This window comes from Monomorium pharaonis, chromosome 1 (genome assembly GCF_013373865.1).
Source record: "Monomorium pharaonis isolate MP-MQ-018 chromosome 1, ASM1337386v2, whole genome shotgun sequence".
Classification (NCBI taxonomy): Eukaryota; Metazoa; Arthropoda; class Insecta; order Hymenoptera; family Formicidae; genus Monomorium; species Monomorium pharaonis.
In genome coordinates, this window is record NC_050467.1 from 38,554,620 (window position 1) to 38,575,068 (window position 20,449).

General features: G+C 34.4%; 1 protein-coding gene across 2 annotated transcripts in view; it reads right to left on the minus strand.

Moving 5' to 3' along the window:
* Positions 1 to 9,324: 9,324 nt before the first annotated feature.
* The window catches only part of LOC105829449 (ankyrin repeat and SAM domain-containing protein 1A), a 48,395-nt gene continuing 37,270 nt past the window's right edge, over positions 9,325 to 20,449 (minus strand). For both annotated transcript variants that reach the window (XM_012668298.3, XM_012668297.3), the window contains 4 exons: positions 19,472 to 19,789; positions 18,641 to 18,799; positions 18,411 to 18,548; positions 9,325 to 18,283 (listed from right to left, as the gene is read on the minus strand). In XM_012668298.3, the coding sequence (XP_012523752.2) occupies positions 17,669 to 18,283; positions 18,411 to 18,548; positions 18,641 to 18,799; positions 19,472 to 19,789 (1,230 nt within the window). In that variant the 3' untranslated portion in view covers positions 9,325 to 17,668. The remainder of the gene's footprint in view (positions 18,284 to 18,410; positions 18,549 to 18,640; positions 18,800 to 19,471; positions 19,790 to 20,449) is intronic.

A 20,449-nucleotide genomic window follows, 5' to 3' on the forward strand; every position in this document is an offset into this window, starting at 1 on the left:
ATTTATTTTAACGTAATTCTCATATAGTTCGGGACGCGTACAATATGTTTCTATAAAGTTCAGGTGATATAATTAACTAAAACATTTTTTAAACAATTATTTTTCTCGAAAAACTTGAATTTCTAAGGCTACACGTCAAGTGCTAATCGAATATCGACAGATCTATTTATTTTAACGTAATTCTCATATAGTTTCTGGACGCGTACAATATGTTTCTATAAAGTTCAGGTGATATAATTAATTAGAACATTTTTTAAACAATTATTTTTCCCGAAAAACTTGAATTTCTAAGGCTACACGTCAAGTGCTAATCGAATATCGACAGATCTATTTATTTTAACGCAATTCTCATATAGTTCGGGACGCGTACAATATGTTTCTATAAACTTTAGGTGATATAATTAATTAAAACATTTTTTAAACAATTATTTTGCCCGAAAAACTTGAATTTCTAAGGCTACACGTCAAGTGCTAATCGAATATCGACAGATGTATTTATTTTAACGTAATTCTCATATAGTTCGGGACGCGTACAATATGTTTCTATAAAGTTCAGGTGATATAATTAACTAAAACATTTTTTAAACAATTATTTTTCTCGAAAAACTTGAATTTCTAAGGCTACACGTCAAGTGCTAATCGAATATCGACAGATCTATTTATTTTAACGTAATTCTCATATAGTTCTGGACGCGTACAATATGTTTCTATAAAGTTCAGGTGATATAATTAATTAGAACATTTTTTAAACAATTATTTTTCCCGAAAAACTTGAATTTCTAAGGCTACACGTCAAGTGCTAATCAAATATCGACAGATCTATTTATTTTAACGTAATTCTCATATAGTTCGGGACGCGTACAATATGTTTCTATAAAGTTCAGGTGATATAATTAATTAGAACATTTTTTAAACAATCATTTTTCCCGAAAAACTTGAATTTCTAAGGCTACACGTCAAGTGCTAATCGAATATCGACAGATCTATTTATTATAACGTAATTCTCATATAGTTCTGGACGCGTACAATGGTTTTTTAAAGAGTTACGGTGTTATAATTAATTAAAACATTTTTTAAACAATTATTTTGCCCGAAAAACTTGATTTTTGAGGGCTAAAGGTTAGATGGTGTTCAAATATCGACAGTTCTATTTATTTCAACGCAATTCTCATATAGTTCCGGACGCGTACAATAAGTTTCTAAGAAGTTCCGGTAATATAATTAATTAAAACATTTTTTAAACAATTATTTTACCCGAAAAACTTGAATTTCTAAGGCTACACGTCAAGTGCTAATCGAATATCGACAGATCTATTTATTTTAACGTAATTCTCATATAGTTCTGGACGCGTACAATATGTTTCTATAAAGTTCAGGTGATATAATTAATTAGAACATTTTTTAAACAATTATTTTTCCCGAAAAACTTGAATTTCTAAGGCTACACGTCAAGTGCTAATCGAATATCGACAGATCTATTTATTTTATCGTAATTCTCATATAGTTCGGGACGCGTACAATATGTTTCTATAAAGTTCAGGTGATATAATTAATTAGAACCTTTTTTAAACAATTATTTTTCCCGAAAAACTTGAATTTCTAAGGCTACACGTCAAGTGCTAATCGAATATCGACAGATCTATTTATTTTATCGTAATTCTCATATAGTTCGGGACGCGTACAATATGTTTCTATAAAGTTCAGGTGATATAATTAATTAGAACCTTTTTTAAACAATTATTTTTCCCGAAAAACTTGAATTTCTAAGGCTACACGTCAAGTGCTAATCGAATATCGACAGATCTATTTATTTTAACGCAATTCTCATATAGTTCGGGACGCGTACAATATGTTTCTATAAACTTCAGGTGATATAATTAATTAAAACATTTTTTAAACAATTATTTTGCCTGAAAAACTTGAATTTCTAAGGCTACACGTCAAGTGCTAATTGAATATCGACAGATGTATTTATTTTAACGTAATTCTCATATAGTTCGGGACGCGTACAATATGTTTCTATAAACTTCAGGTGATATAATTAATTAAAACATTTTTTAAACAATTATTTTGCCTGAAAAACTTGAATTTCTAAGGCTACACGTCAAGTGCTAATTGAATATCGACAGATGTATTTATTTTAACGTAATTCTCATATAGTTCGGGACGCGTACAATATGTTTCTATAAAGTTCAGGTGATATAATTAACTAAAACATTTTTTAAACAATTATTTTTCTCGAAAAACTTGAATTTCTAAGGCTACACGTCAAGTGCTAATCGAATATCGACAGATCTATTTATTTTAACGTAATTCTCATATAGTTCTGGACGCGTACAATATGTTTCTATAAAGTTCAGGTGATATAATTAATTAGAACATTTTTTAAACAATTATTTTTCCCGAAAAACTTGAATTTCTAAGGCTACACGTCAAGTGCTAATCGAATATCGACAGATCTATTTATTTTAACGTAATTCTCATATAGTTCTGGACGCGTACAATATGTTTCTATAAAGTTCAGGTGATATAATTAATTAGAACATTTTTTAAACAATTATTTTTCCCGAAAAACTTGAATTTCTAAGGCTACACGTCAAGTGCTAATCGAATATCGACAGATCTATTTATTTTATCGTAATTCTCATATAGTTCGGGACGCGTACAATATGTTTCTATAAAGTTCAGGTGATATAATTAATTAGAACCTTTTTTAAACAATTATTTTTCCCGAAAAACTTGAATTTCTAAGGCTACACGTCAAGTGCTAATCGAATATCGACAGATCTATTTATTTTAACGCAATTCTCATATAGTTCGGGACGCGTACAATATGTTTCTATAAACTTCAGGTGATATAATTAATTAAAACATTTTTTAAACAATTATTTTGCCTGAAAAACTTGAATTTCTAAGGCTACACGTCAAGTGCTAATCGAATATCGACAGATCTATTTATTATAACGTAATTCTTATATAGTTCGGGACGCGTACAATATGTTTCTATAAAGTTCAGGTGATATAATTAACTAAAACATTTTTTAAACAATTATTTTTCTCGAAAAACTTGAATTTCTAAGGCTACACGTCAAGTGCTAATCGAATATCGACAGATCTATTTATTTTAACGTAATTCTCATATAGTTCTGGACGCGTACAATATGTTTCTATAAAGTTCAGGTGATATAATTAATTAGAACATTTTTTAAACAATTATTTTTCCCGAAAAACTTGAATTTCTAAGGCTACACGTCAAGTGCTAATCGAATATCGACAGATCTATTTATTTTAACGTAATTCTCATATAGTTCTGGACGCGTACAATATGTTTCTATAAAGTTCAGGTGATATAATTAATTAGAACATTTTTTAAACAATTATTTTTCCCGAAAAACTTGAATTTCTAAGGCTACACGTCAAGTGCTAATCGAATATCGACAGATCTATTTATTTTATCGTAATTCTCATATAGTTCGGGACGCGTACAATATGTTTCTATAAAGTTCAGGTGATATAATTAATTAGAACCTTTTTTAAACAATTATTTTTCCCGAAAAACTTGAATTTCTAAGGCTACACGTCAAGTGCTAATCGAATATCGACAGATCTATTTATTTTAACGCAATTCTCATATAGTTCGGGACGCGTACAATATGTTTCTATAAACTTCAGGTGATATAATTAATTAAAACATTTTTTAAACAATTATTTTGCCTGAAAAACTTGAATTTCTAAGGCTACACGTCAAGTGCTAATTGAATATCGACAGATGTATTTATTTTAACGTAATTCTCATATAGTTCGGGACGCGTACAATATGTTTCTATAAAGTTCAGGTGATATAATTAACTAAAACATTTTTTAAACAATTATTTTTCTCGAAAAACTTGAATTTCTAAGGCTACACGTCAAGTGCTAATCGAATATCGACAGATCTATTTATTTTAACGTAATTCTCATATAGTTCTGGACGCGTACAATATGTTTCTATAAAGTTCAGGTGATATAATTAATTAGAACATTTTTTAAACAATTATTTTTCCCGAAAAACTTGAATTTCTAAGGCTACACGTCAAGTGCTAATCGAATATCGACAGATCTATTTATTTTAACGTAATTCTCATATAGTTCTGGACGCGTACAATATGTTTCTATAAAGTTCAGGTGATATAATTAATTAGAACATTTTTTAAACAATTATTTTTCCCGAAAAACTTGAATTTCTAAGGCTACACGTCTAGTGCTAATCGAATATCGACAGATCTATTTATTTTATCGTAATTCTCATATAGTTCGGGACGCGTACAATATGTTTCTATAAAGTTCAGGTGATATAATTAATTAGAACCTTTTTTAAACAATTATTTTTCCCGAAAAACTTGAATTTCTAAGGCTACACGTCAAGTGCTAATCGAATATCGACAGATCTATTTATTTTAACGCAATTCTCATATAGTTCGGGACGCGTACAATATGTTTCTATAAACTTCAGGTGATATAATTAATTAAAACATTTTTTAAACAATTATTTTGCCTGAAAAACTTGAATTTCTAAGGCTACACGTCAAGTGCTAATTGAATATCGACAGATGTATTTATTTTAACGTAATTCTCATATAGTTCGGGACGCGTACAATATGTTTCTATAAAGTTCAGGTGATATAATTAACTAAAACATTTTTTAAACAATTATTTTTCTCGAAAAACTTGAATTTCTAAGGCTACACGTCAAGTGCTAATCGAATATCGACAGATCTATTTATTTTAACGTAATTCTCATATAGTTCTGGACGCGTACAATATGTTTCTATAAAGTTCAGGTGATATAATTAATTAGAACATTTTTTAAACAATTATTTTTCCCGAAAAACTTGAATTTCTAAGGCTACACGTCAAGTGCTAATCGAATATCGACAGATCTATTTATTTTAACGTAATTCTCATATAGTTCTGGACGCGTACAATATGTTTCTATAAAGTTCAGGTGATATAATTAATTAGAACATTTTTTAAACAATTATTTTTCCCGAAAAACTTGAATTTCTAAGGCTACACGTCAAGTGCTAATCGAATATCGACAGATCTATTTATTTTATCGTAATTCTCATATAGTTCGGGACGCGTACAATATGTTTCTATAAAGTTCAGGTGATATAATTAATTAGAACCTTTTTTAAACAATTATTTTTCCCGAAAAACTTGAATTTCTAAGGCTACACGTCAAGTGCTAATCGAATATCGACAGATCTATTTATTTTAACGCAATTCTCATATAGTTCGGGACGCGTACAATATGTTTCTATAAACTTCAGGTGATATAATTAATTAAAACATTTTTTAAACAATTATTTTGCCTGAAAAACTTGAATTTCTAAGGCTACACGTCAAGTGCTAATCGAATATCGACAGATGTATTTATTTTAACGTAATTCTCATATAGTTCGGGACGCGTACAATATGTTTCTATAAAGTTCAGGTGATATAATTAACTAAAACATTTTTTAAACAATTATTTTTCTCGAAAAACTTGAATTTCTAAGGCTACACGTCAAGTGCTAATCGAATATCGACAGATCTATTTATTTTAATGTAATTCTCATATAGTTCTGGACGCGTACAATGGTTTTTTAAAGAGTTACGGTGTTATAATTAATTAAAACATTTTTTAAACAATTATTTTTCTCGAAAAACTTGAATTTCTAAGGCTACACGTCAAGTGCTAATCGAATATCGACAGATCTATTTATTTTATCGTAATTCTCATATAGTTCGGGACGCGTACAATATGTTTCTATAAAGTTCAGGTGATATAATTAATTAGAACATTTTTTAAACAATTATTTTTCCCGAAAAACTTGAATTTCTAAGGCTACACGTCAAGTGCTAATCGAATATCGACAGATCTATTTATTTTATCGTAATTCTCATATAGTTCGGGACGCGTACAATATGTTTCTATAAAGTTCAGGTGATATAATTAATTAGAACCTTTTTTAAACAATTATTTTTCCCGAAAAACTTGAATTTCTAAGGCTACACGTCAAGTGCTAATCGAATATCGACAGATCTATTTATTTTATCGTAATTCTCATATAGTTCGGGACGCGTACAATATGTTTCTATAAAGTTCAGGTGATATAATTAATTAGAACCTTTTTTAAACAATTATTTTTCCCGAAAAACTTGAATTTCTAAGGCTACACGTCAAGTGCTAATCGAATATCGACAGATCTATTTATTTTAACGCAATTCTCATATAGTTCGGGACGCGTACAATATGTTTCTATAAACTTCAGGTGATATAATTAATTAAAACATTTTTTAAACAATTATTTTGCCTGAAAAACTTGAATTTCTAAGGCTACACGTCAAGTGCTAATTGAATATCGACAGATGTATTTATTTTAACGTAATTCTCATATAGTTCGGGACGCGTACAATATGTTTCTATAAAGTTCAGGTGATATAATTAACTAAAACATTTTTTAAACAATTATTTTTCTCGAAAAACTTGAATTTCTAAGGCTACACGTCAAGTGCTAATCGAATATCGACAGATCTATTTATTTTAACGTAATTCTCATATAGTTCTGGACGCGTACAATATGTTTCTATAAAGTTCAGGTGATATAATTAATTAGAACATTTTTTAAACAATTATTTTTCCCGAAAAACTTGAATTTCTAAGGCTACACGTCAAGTGCTAATCGAATATCGACAGATCTATTTATTTTAACGCAATTCTCATATAGTTCGGGACGCGTACAATATGTTTCTATAAACTTTAGGTGATATAATTAATTAAAACATTTTTTAAACAATTATTTTGCCCGAAAAACTTGAATTTCTAAGGCTACACGTCAAGTGCTAATCGAATATCGACAGATGTATTTATTTTAACGTAATTCTCATATAGTTCGGGACGCGTACAATATGTTTCTATAAAGTTCAGGTGATATAATTAACTAAAACATTTTTTAAACAATTATTTTTCTCGAAAAACTTGAATTTCTAAGGCTACACGTCAAGTGCTAATCGAATATCGACAGATCTATTTATTTTAACGTAATTCTCATATAGTTCTGGACGCGTACAATATGTTTCTATAAAGTTCAGGTGATATAATTAATTAGAACATTTTTTAAACAATTATTTTTCCCGAAAAACTTGAATTTCTAAGGCTACACGTCAAGTGCTAATCAAATATCGACAGATCTATTTATTTTAACGTAATTCTCATATAGTTCGGGACGCGTACAATATGTTTCTATAAAGTTCAGGTGATATAATTAATTAGAACATTTTTTAAACAATCATTTTTCCCGAAAAACTTGAATTTCTAAGGCTACACGTCAAGTGCTAATCGAATATCGACAGATCTATTTATTATAACGTAATTCTCATATAGTTCTGGACGCGTACAATGGTTTTTTAAAGAGTTACGGTGTTATAATTAATTAAAACATTTTTTAAACAATTATTTTGCCCGAAAAACTTGATTTTTGAGGGCTAAAGGTTAGATGGTGTTCAAATATCGACAGTTCTATTTATTTCAACGCAATTCTCATATAGTTCCGGACGCGTACAATAAGTTTCTAAGAAGTTCCGGTAATATAATTAATTAAAACATTTTTTAAACAATTATTTTACCCGAAAAACTTGAATTTTGAAAGCTGGACGTGAAGTGCTTATTGAATATCAACAGATTTATTTATTTTAATGCAGTTTTCATATAGTTCCGGACGCGTACATTAATATTTCTAAAGAGTTCGACAGAAAGTGAAAGGTTTGAAAATTGATTGAAAATTAACAGGTAATATTACATATAATATATTATAATTTTTAATTTATTTAAAGGGGATTAAGTTTGGAGATAAAGTATGTAAGAGTGATATTAAGAAACATGAAAATATAATATAATTAGTAATTTGTGTTTAGTGAAAGAGTAAGGGGCGGAAGGGGGAGAGTGGGAGAGCGTGAGAGATAAAGAAGAGGATTAAATAAGAAAGTAAAGTGTAAGAGTGATATTGAACAATATGAAAATAATATAATTAATATCATTAATAATATAATTAATAATTTAGAGAGGGGGAGAAGAAGCGTGAGATAGAGAAGGGCATTAAATATGATAAAGTGTGTGAGAGTAATATTACAGAAGAAAAAAAAGTGCAATGTTCAATATAAAAATGCTAAGTGGCGCGCGCGAAGCGCGCGCTATGTTGTGTTCTAGTAAAGTAAAAGACATATAGTATTATGAGATTTATTTATTAAGTTCGTAATCTAATTTTTATCTGTACAATTTACATCTCACGAAACAGCATAAAATATTTGTATAAATTACTTCCAAAGTCTTATATTTAGTTTTTGTTTAAGAAATATAAAATCCGAACAAATTCAAAAACGAAATTATATTTTAGTATTAGGGACCTTCTTCTTTTTAAATATTATTTTCATATTAAATATTCTCTCAATTTTATTTAAACATAATTTTTATATATAAAATTTTCTAAGATTTTTGCATCATTGTTATACGCGTTTTTCTGCTTTAATAGTAATATTTTAAAATAATATTTCTGGAGTTCAATTCAATTTGCCGCAATTGTTGTAGCCGAAGAAAATCCTAGAGTTTTGTTTTTACTCTGCAGTTTGTAATTGCGTTTCCCACTGAAAGCCGCAGGAAGTTCCGCTGTCTAAGGTGTCAAGACTTGTGCGGACTAACTTTCTGAAGACGTAGCCGGCTTACCAATTGATTCTCAGCACTTTCTCGACAAATTTTAACGACGAAACTTCCGGGCTTCCTATTATTTTGCTGCGTTTCACCGGTACGATTTTAGGTTTGTTTGGGAAGATAATAGGTAAGAGAGTGCCTGCCCGCCGTCATGGCAAGAGAGGCCCGCATCGTATAACAATTTACTGGCTAATCGAAAAACTTTGTTAAGACTGTGAAACTTGGTTAATTAGCATCTTTACCGAACTGCCTGCTTACCTTGCGGACCGGTTCCGCCGACCGGCAGAGGAAGGAAGAAATTATACAAAGTACAAGCTGCATTATCGATTCGACGACTAATAATGCCAATTTTCACCTGGAAAGAGCTAGGGTCGCCCATAATGGCTATATTCTCCAAAGAATAAGAGCCAACTTATAAGATCCTATTCAATAACAAGAATCGTAAATGGATTTCCTTAATACGCAACAAGTAAATTCAAGAAAAGACTATGAGGTAATCGAATAGATCAACATTTAATCAATTTGGAATAGATTAATTAGGAGAAGAGCTCGGGATAGGAGCTGGTTCAGGCTCATTAAGTGAACACACAACAAGATCCCGCAAAGTATTTGTTTTATTTTCTTCAAGGCGTTATAGATATCCAGGGAATAATCTCTGTCTCATATATATATTTCATTCTAGTAAACATGAACAATAATGTGTACAAGAACGTAGAGGGAAAGGGCAGTTTGCTTCTAATCAGGCTGCTCGATATAAAATAGCGCATTTATTATATGGCATCCTCGGCAACAGTTCCTTACGGATTTGTTCCTTTTGATTTCAAAAGACACTGACCGTGTGTCTTTCTCTCTCCTTCTCTATCTTTCTCGTTCTCTCTCACACATACAACACATACACTCTCTTTCTTTCTTTCGTTCTTATTCTCACTCTCTCTCTCTCTCTCTCTCTCTCTCTCTCTCTCTCTCTCTCTCTCTCTCTCTCTCTCTCTCTCTCTCTCTCTCTCTGTCTCTATATATTCGAGTACGTACTTACACTCGACCGCACAAATCCTATGTCCTCGACTCGTCGCCGACCAGCCGGACTTCTCGAATGCGCGCGCGAGATCGTAAAGCATACATAAATATTCATAGCGCGAAGTTTTCCCGACGAATATTCTATTCACCCCTGTCCGCCAGTGTCTGAGAGTCTGCGACTTCGCCGGCTCGACATCGAGGAGCACCGACATCGAGGAGAACCGACGACTTTGCGTCGGCGTCGCATATCGCACGGTCCTACGATTAGCGAATACAACCTCCTCTTTATTGTTCCACTGCGAATCTTTCAGAACACGGTAACAATCAAGCCACTATTCCCTGCCACATCTTAGAGTCGTGAATATTCCGAGATCGATCATTGTTAGCGCTTTAATACCTATGAAGGGGAAGGTAGGAATGTGATGTAGCGTAGTCGTGATTTAATTACGTGATATTAAACATTAAAAATTTTATCTGTGTAATAAAAGTACAAATTATAGTTACCTATAGTATTAGATAAAAACGTACCAAAAATCGTATGTTTGTATAAAATGGAAATCATGTTTTGATATTTCATAAAGTCTTATTTTATCACATCACATGTTTCCACCTTCCTCTATCAACTGCAGCGTACTGTGACATCACGATAATGATGTTCCTCGTGGTATAGAAGTGTAGAATTTCGTCCTGTTTTTTTTAGACGGTAGCAAATTATGCTCATTAAACAGGCGAGAGAAAAATCTGCCACCACTACGCTAAGAATCGACCGCTTCAGCGTCAAGTGACATAAATGCAATTAAGCGGCGATTGCAAAATTACATAGTTTTTTTTTTGTTAAAGTATTTAGCGCAAAGTTACGCTCGCGTTATTGCCAAAATCCCCATTCGCAAATGATGATTGCGCCAAATGCTGCCGGACGCTATTGCGTAAACGATAAACGGATGACGCGTGGAAAATTTATTATTTCCTTCAACGGCGCGCAGCGTGGCGAATGCAACGTAGGAAAGTGATTTTCGCTGCCTCTACTTCTAACAGATATATCCGATATATATCCGTACATAACTATCGATTATCTATCAGCCCTTTCATACAAGCGTTATAACTACTCGTGAGGTTCGACGAACACTCCGTATACACACGTGTTGACAGATTGCGCACTACAATGCGGATTGTTCCCATGAAAATGATTTAATTGAGATAATTGAGCTAAAAGAACTGAGACTTAACTGGGCCCTCCCGTCTCTTTTTGATCCTGCGCCTAAAAAGAGAGAAATCGTTTAAATTCCAGTTAACTTGAACTAATATTTATGGGACTCGCCGTGTATGAGACAGAAAAAGCAGAGTTATATCCAATTTTTTTTTCGAATGCCTCATTCGCGCAACATTCGAAAAAGCGTGACCATTCGATACCAGATTCGTCTACCCTTCCGTTCCAGCGATCACGGCATTTCGCGCCGTGACATTTCAACTTTTAAATCGCTTCTGGTTCGCTTATTTTACATTTATTCTCGCTATGTACACCTCTACATGTATGCGTATATGTGAAGATTCATTTTTCACATTTCGTTCTTCTGGCCCAATTATTCGTACACTTTCGAGCGGGTTTCAAATTTTAATCCGTCTTTCGGCACTCCTTTAATGCAATTTTGAATGTACTTAGAAGATACAAGCCGCCGCAACACACTTGACCTTTTTAACGAGAATTTCTATCGAAGATCAGAAATTTACAGAGTATAGCTTAGCACTATAATAGAGAATGGCGCTAATAGAAAGTCATTTCAATGTACATACGTGCAACGATTTAAGTGATTACAGACAGGTAGATCTTTTTTGTTTTACGCAAGCGATACAGTACACCTCTTTTTGAAAATACCAATGTAAAAGTAATATGATTGTTATGATTAATTAAATTATTATTACATAGAGCTGAAAGAATTATTAAGACTGATTACCGTCAATGAGTAAATATAATAATTTATTTCGGCAGTGAAATTATTTAACTTTGCACCCGCTGTCCAATCTCGTTGCAAAAGTAACAGTCGCGTTCAAGGCGAATCTGCGCGCAGATCTTTTCGAATCTCCGACTTCATCATTCGATGAAGTTTGAAATTGTAAATCTACGTATGAGTAATCACAATCTGAATTAGAATCGACGGAAACGTTTGCGAGATACCTAATCAGCTAAACGAACAGTAAGTACGTTACATTAATGAAGATAGGAATATGATTCTTAAAAGCGCTAAATCCTCCGCCTTTTAATCTATATTTTATATATTTGAAAAGTGTAAAAGATCGATATATTCTTGGGATTGAGAGGCGAGAAGCGATGAGACACCGCGGCTTTCCAAAGTGTCGACGGCATCAGGAATTACGTGAAAATATGAACTCACAACCGAAATTATTATACCCGATTTCAATCCCTATATCGATCGAAATTCGATGCGCCCCGATACAGAGCGCCCCAGACGCGCGAATAGGTATGTTTGCAATTACCTAAGCTGATTAATAATTAACCCATCCGCGATAATGCGTCGTCGATTACGCGGTTGCGAATTGCGGTTTTCAGCTGGCCGCATTATACGACAAAAAAAATTTAGCGCTCATTCGCACGCAAAAACATGTATCCATCTCGAGGAATGCTGCTCTTTTCACCGAGCTGCATCTTTGTGCGCGTATTACTCTACACATTCGTCTCGCTTCACGAGTCCTCACTGGCGCAGGTACGCGGATTAATACCGGGGGAATATCATTTTTCGGAATTAATAACTTTCCAGGACTAGAGATCGACTCGTATAGAGAGAGAGTTCATATATTAAAAAGTATGCAGAAGTTCGTGCTCCGAAATATTAACTCCCGGCTTTAATATCCCTGCTTGCGCGAAAATCAGGAACAGTTGCATTTCGCGTGTAACGATCCGCGAAATGCATCCAACTACGGCCTTAAAAGCGCACAAATTCGCGCTCGCGACCGGAGCGAAGGTAATATCGACAACTGTACACATATTTTTTTTCTATTTACCATACAAAGAACTGCGGATACGCTACCACCGGAATCAGTTTACAGCGACTCACATTTACGCATGTAATTAAACCGCTGTTGTCAAAATCCGTATTGTGTAATCCGCATTTTTAGAACGGTCGACTTTATTACACATAAAATAACAATGCTGTAACAAAAAAAAATCAAATTTTATTGCCATCGTTCAATGAATAATAACAAAAAATATACAGAAATAATAAGTTCATAAATTACGCTATGATATAATGTCATTTTTGCGATATTCCATTTATTTGTCTAAAGCTCTAGTCAAAAGAATATAAATACACCTTAGCGAATTGCACTATTACCAGAACCTTTGTGGAGTTAACCGACGACGTGTCAAAACGCATTTGCTATGCAAATTTGATTGGAGTAAAGCAAATGAAACTCTCACGTTTATAGGATTGGCGTACATGCGATAAATACATTCGATTATGTAATTACACACAACACCACGTCCATACAAAATTAGCGAACTTGATAAAAAAAAAATAGCGGCACTGTTAATAATAATTATAGCATTAATTATAATTATACGCAACGAAACTTATAAATTATGAAATTTTATTTTTAATAACATTATTCTAAAGAACAATATATAATATGATTTATGCTATAGTAATCGTCAAATATACAAATCACAATGATAAAAAGATCACTCGCAATCTCTTTGGTATATCAATGGAAGAAACTGATTCGCGGTGGTCCGTGTAAAATCTATATATACAATGTATATATGTACACATATACTAAAAATCATATATAATATCGACAGCATAAATCTTATGCCACTATCGGTACCAACGAGCACAAGGTTTATCTTCTCTGTGAAAAAGCATAGTGACGAGACACTGCCTCTTATATCTCAACGGTAATCCATAACAAGCAAAATATTTTCGCTTGTTTTTGCTTGGTCCAAAAATCTTTGTTTGCTATTTGCATTTTACGTCTTCTAAAGACCCACCGTGGTACCAAAAGTGATCAATATTGATCTCATAAGGAAAGGCTTTATGAACTATTTCTTATCTCTTTGCCAATAAAACTTGGCAAATGTATGCAAAGTGTTCCTTTCTTTATAATGAATATGATACTTCTTTCTAAAGGTAGATAGTAAACTATTTTCGTGATAAATGAGGCCAAATTTATCATATATATAATTATTATTATATATATCTTATATATTATATATGCATATATTACTTATAAATAAATATATATGTATATATGTAGAGGAAAAGAATCAGATAATAAATTGGGCGAAATAATGAATATTTGCTAACTTTTTCTAATTTAATAACAAATAACGAGTTGAATTAAAGACATTCATTAAAGACTCTATTTAGTAATAAATAATATCTTATATTTTTTATCTTATATTTTAATCTATACATGAAAACAGGTAATATAAAAATGTATTTATTTGTAATTTAATATTTATTTATTATTAGGGAATGATATAATTATAGAAAATACTTTCATTCTTTATAAAATCACAGTATGTAATATAGCAGAAAACTAGACTATAACTAATATTTTTCATTTTTCACGCTATAACATTTTTATTAAGTAAATAATCATGATAAATATCATCTCATTAGCACATAAGAGTAAGATAATGGTGAAATTGATGTCCTTAAGAAATCTGAATTTAAAAAAACTTTAATTCATCATTTCTTTCAATTAATGCTTTTTTTTTTATTATTAGAGCTAACTTCATCTGATTTACTAATTTTGATAGTCTGGTCGTTTATATAGTTTATATTACACAACGGTTTTTTTTCGTCGGCCGCTGTATACGGTCGAACACGGCAATACACTTGTAAGTGATGAATCTTATTGCTCAACTAAAGCTTTAGTGAGTCCGGAAAAAAATGAATCTTAATACTTTTACGTTTTCCAGGGATTAGAAAAAATTAGCAAGTCTCGAAGTCATTACTCCCTTTTCCAGCATAAGATACATTCACACTTATTTTTTATTTATTGAAATCTAACGATGTCAACTTCAGTCTCATTTATCTCAAATATAGCTTACTTTTAATAGCAAGTATTACATTCAAGAGGAGACACTTGCCAAGTTTCATCGAAATAGGTGATGAACAGTTCATAATCTTTTCTTGTTAGTAAACTTGTCTTTCAGATAGATATATCGCTAATAATTATGCGTATAAAAAAAAGGACGGTGAGGAGTAAATCATGATCCAAAAATGTGTATACACTATCTACTAGTTTTGTAATATCCAAGTATTACCAGTCTATTAATACATCATTTTATTTTTATTATCTAATATTTTGTTTATATTTTAATATTGTCCCGGTGATTTACTCCTCATAATTATTGAAAAATGTGCGTTTGTCAGTCATATAAATGTATAAGTATTATATCCAAAAACGGGCAAGGGAAGTTATTGTTCTCTGTTTCCTGCGACGTATTTCTCTGAAAGACAAAAGGCGGTGATCGAATCGAGTACACGATGGGTTTGCGCGTTGGCACTATTTTCAATTGCTTGCGCGTTTCCGTTGCACGTATTCGCAGGCGGGCAAATCGATGGAATTTGCTCGCTACTGCGGAAAAATGTATCGTGCGGTCATCAATGACGAAAACTATTATCTTCTATATACTACGTACCTTTCTCTTCTTTCCTCCTTGTTTTCTACACGATATACCGTTAAGTGGTACCTGTCGACACATCGATAGAACATGCTGCCTATCGACACTACTCACTAACATAGCTGCTAAACATGAATACATCAAATGCGTAGAATACTTGATTACGTTTCGCGGTCGAAGGAAATTCCGCCGTCGATGTCCATGACTATTTCTGTAGATATCTTATAATTGTTAATGCGTAATGAGCTACGTCGATATATAAATACAAAGTGTGCATGCCTACTATCGAGGTGCTGATGATGGTGTATCGTTTTGGCAGTTTGTCGGTTTTTCTTCCTTCGTGATGGTTTGATAAATTCTGTTAATTTTTCCGTTTTTTTCGCATATATATAAGTGTGTTTCTGTGTTTGTGTGTACATATGCATATATTTATATTTATACTTCTTTGGTTTAGAGAGAACATACGAAGAGAGGACGTGTCTACGCTACATAAAGTTTCGTTTCACTGTAGCTTCTTTTCTTTATATGTCGTCGATGGTACGATATATATCATTAAACAGGTAGTTTTGCAAGACAGCTCAGGTCCTTTAGGCCCACGTAATAAAAATGGAGCGATATTCACGTTGTTATCAATACGTCGCCGTGATATCGAATTCACTTTATGATCAACTTCGATTTTTTCTGTAGATCATATTTCTAGTTACATCATAGAAGAGAAAGTCACTTAACAGTGCTTCTTAATTAGAGGTGATGTATTGTGGGTATTCTGAATTGCGACTCTAAATCTCGTGACACTTTTTTTTTATGAAAGCGTCGAATGTTTTTCCTGCTTCTCAACAGATAGCACTCAAGTATCAGACAAAATTCGATAAATATTCGATGCTATGTTTTGCATATATTTTCTGTCCGCGAAATTTTCGCCGGGTAAATATATTAAAATTCGTCTCTCTTTCAATCTAGTGTTTTTTTTTCCTTCTATATTATACGTTACATAAAAATCGCGAAATATAAAACGAGATAAGGACTTTCAGTCTTGGAGAATAAAACGTCGAGGAAACGGTGGCAACTCGAAATCGGAACTTGGGTATTGGGAATGAGAAATCACGAAGAGAGCACGGGGCAAGGGTAGAACACGGAACGGATTCGTTGGTCACCGTTTAACGAGGGATCGATATTGAGCATTGGTGCACTTATTAGCGCGTCGCACCTTTTCCTTCGTGCCCTTTCCTTTTCCGTGATCCAATGGCGAATATCAACGCGTTCTGTGCCACAAACAGCATTTTCAAGACAAATAAAGGCTCCCGATTTCGGGCGAAAATCGAAACCGCCGAGCTTATTCGCGACAGATTAAAGCTGCACATTGAGAATTGCACATCCAACATTATTATTGTAGCGATTTTACGCCTCGCTAAATAATATCGCGACGAGCGTATTTTATGCCCACTCCTGTTATCGTTAATGGTAATCGACATAATAATACTGCTTACTTTAACGACGCGTTTTAAGGAAGAAAAATGTAATGCTTTTCATTGTCCGCCGGAAGTGCGCGCAGTAAACGATCATTTACTCGTCTTGACGAATCACCTTGGCTAACGCGTACCTTGCATGGCATTCAAGATCATAATCACAGCATAATTGTCAAATGTCTGATTTAAAGATGCAGAACATCGCGGGGAACGACGATGTTACTTACCTTCGTCGTTCTTGAGGCCATGTATATATCATTCGTTATTCCCATATATTATCCCACAGCTGAATCTCATAAAAGCTCCTGCCTTCCGGCGGTGAATGTATATATACGAGGGCGACCCCAAAATGTACGCCATTGGCGAAATGACCAAATCCAGTCGCATAAAAAGAGTTAATAAAAGACATTCATTCCTTCTTACGCGTCAAGGAACTATACTAGTTACAATAATAGCGCAATCCCGATTAATACCGCTATTCGAGCGACGGAATGTCGCTCTCGAATTTTTGCGATCGGTTATTAATCTCAAAATCGTGAGAGACGCGTATCTACATGTACATGTATGATGCTTCGCTTAATCTTTCATGCAAACTTCGCGAGTAATACGGAAATATTGCCATCCCGCGTTCATTGTAAATGCCATTAAATATGTTTCTAAATTGAATGATTGGAAAATCGTTACGACATCATTTCTATGGTGCCAGACTTGCGTCATTTGTGTCGTTGCCAATGCGACGCGTTTTCGTCAGATCAAACGCGTACGCGCGTTCACGTGTACCGCGTTATCATGTATTTCAACTCGAAATACAGTTTATAGCTCCTCGGAGAGTGCGATCGGAGCTCTGGAACCGGGTTTCATATCTTTCACCCCGACACCGATATCGTCCACCGGCGCTGGTGCTAACTTCAATTGATTACCGTTTACCTTGATGTCGTTGACGGAATGAGAGCGGCCGTGGGTGACCAAAGGCTTAGTGGTCTGATTAGTGGTGCTGTTCAAGTTAGAGCTGGTGATCGAGTTCGCGCTGGGGCTCGAGGCGGAATTCGAGCTGGGATTGCAGTTCGCGGTGGTCGTCGTTGAGCTGGAACTGGAGTTGGAGTTGCTGTCCTGCGTCGGATTTGGATTAACGGTATGGAGATTTGGATTGGGTATGGACTTTGATCTCGATTTCATCTTGGGATTCGCGCACGACGTGGAATTGAGAGTCGTGGTATAATCCGCATCACGACTAGCGAACTCGGACGCGGAATCGGGGGACACGGACATTTTGGCGGGCGTCGTTGACTTTGACGATCCAGCGAGCGTTGCTAGTTGATTGGCGGATTGGGACCGAATAGCATGACCACCGAGCTTGTCCTTCAATGCCATTTGATAAGCTACCTCGAAAGCCTGACCCAGAGTCAGAATGACCTCCGTCGCTTGATCCTGCAACGGAATGACGGAGCTTCGTACGTCCGAGCGTGAAATACAATCGTAGAAAATTGTGTACGTAAGCAAAAAAAAAAATTGAACGAAAATGTTTCTCTCAGTTCTCCGTAAAATAGATATTTACCATTGTTGGCACGCAAAATACGTGACAAAAGTGCGTGCGACTGGCGTGGTCCTTCGTGATATACGCAAAGTGAGTAAGATCGTCGGCATCTTGGCAGGCGCAATGAATGTTACGGATCTCATGCTCGCAAATTGGTTCCTACAGTATCGGCGATAAAAAAAAAACATGCTTTTCTTTATTTTCGTCTTACACGTGTAAAATGTTGGCTGTGACAAAAAAGAAAACCTTACATTAGTTAACGTGTTGAGAAAACGAACGCCACGATAAGAGATGGCCAGCATAATGTCAGGGGTGATTCTAGGTTCTCGAAAGGTCTTCTTCAGCTTCTGTATCGACTTTTTCGTCGACTCGGTGCCGCGTAATTCCTTGACGACAGTGGAGCCCAGATACTATATTATTTATAAACAGAAAGAACTTCTTTCCTGAGAACCGACAACAGATGATTTAGGTGAGGTTTTTAAGCGATAGGAATCAGAGAACACAAGAGTTCTGCAATTATTATTTAAATATTCTGAATACATTGCGAATGTAAATGGATTCTCTTGGATTGGAATATTTCGAGAAATTAATAGACAGGATAATTTTCTGCACGAAGCCTATTACCGCATCCTACGAATTAACTAGTCACAGTCGGCCTTGAAGCGATTTAACGAGTATCATAATTTACTCGTCATGCATAATTAGCAGAACAAGACAACATATAAATTCAACAGAACATCGTAAAAACGAATAAAAGATTATGTAAACTTACATCTTATTTCTTTAAAAAAAAATTCTCTCTGACGGTAGTTTAATATCTTTTAAACGACACATTTTTTCATGCACAATCCATAGTTTCATGTATCAAACTATTTTGTAGCAAAAGTTTGATATTGTTTTTTCGTAAACGATAGAGTTTGCCGAAAAAAATAGATTTGCCAATCAAATAGTTTTAACGATCGATCGATCTGGTATCAAAAGTGTTACTACTCGTTTTATTTAAAGAATAAATCGCAAAGTGCAATTTTTTTCGGAAATATATATGATGGTAAAAAAACAACGTAAAAACGAGAAACACTTACGTTAGCGATGTACGTGACGCAGCCGGTAACCAGGGCCTTAGGCTGATGCCTCCATTGCGTCTTGAGAGTAGAGGGCACTCCGAAGAGCAGCTCGGACGGAGCCCTGATCTCGAGCTGTTCCGGGGCCGAAATCGCTCCATTATGCGAACTGGGTCGTTGGGGTGGTTGAGGCGCCGGTCTGTTTTTGCGGTGCCTTAATGTGCCCGTGGCCGCCGAATTCGTGCCACTGGTTATCGACGTACCTCCGTTACCCTCCGCCGTGCTTGCTTCCGGCAATTTCTCCCGTATCTCCTCCTTCAGCTGCTGTATGTTCGTCTTCTGCGGAAATAACATCGCGCAACCAGATTTGAGAGCGCGTCCCTCGCATCACGGGATTCCAAACGGGATCATCCGGCCGGTGATCCCGAATTTGTCGGGGATTGATGCGTAGTTTGGACGGTGTGTTCGCGGAATACGTAATCTTTTGTGTTTTAAGTGCGACGCAATGTGTTTAACGGTTATTCGAAAGTGCAGATACATGTGTTTCGGCAAAGTTTTTATTTTGCTGCGAAAAATATTCAAATTGTTCGAATTTATCGCCTCTCGTGTAATCATCGCAAAAAATTGCATGCCAAAGCAGAGAGTTTTTCACATTCCCTCTTACAGATAAATACCAATTTCCGTGCAATTCCGAATAGAGACTGCCATGTCTGCCCCGAGGTCGCAATTTCTCTGGCAGATATTTTTTTATAGCTTTATCATGACAAGAATCTGCTGGACCAACCGGTTTTAACGAAACGCTAGGCTATGTGCAATGTAAAAAAAAAAAGGAAAAAAATATTGCGCTATCCGAACTTTCATACGGTATATTACCAAGTCGAATTCGTCCCGAGTTTACTTTGTGCAACGTGTAATTACCTTTGTAAATGCATTGTGTTGTAAATCGTTACACCAGAAAGAAACCTTTTACCGGCTTTTGCCAAAACGTTGCATCATGCG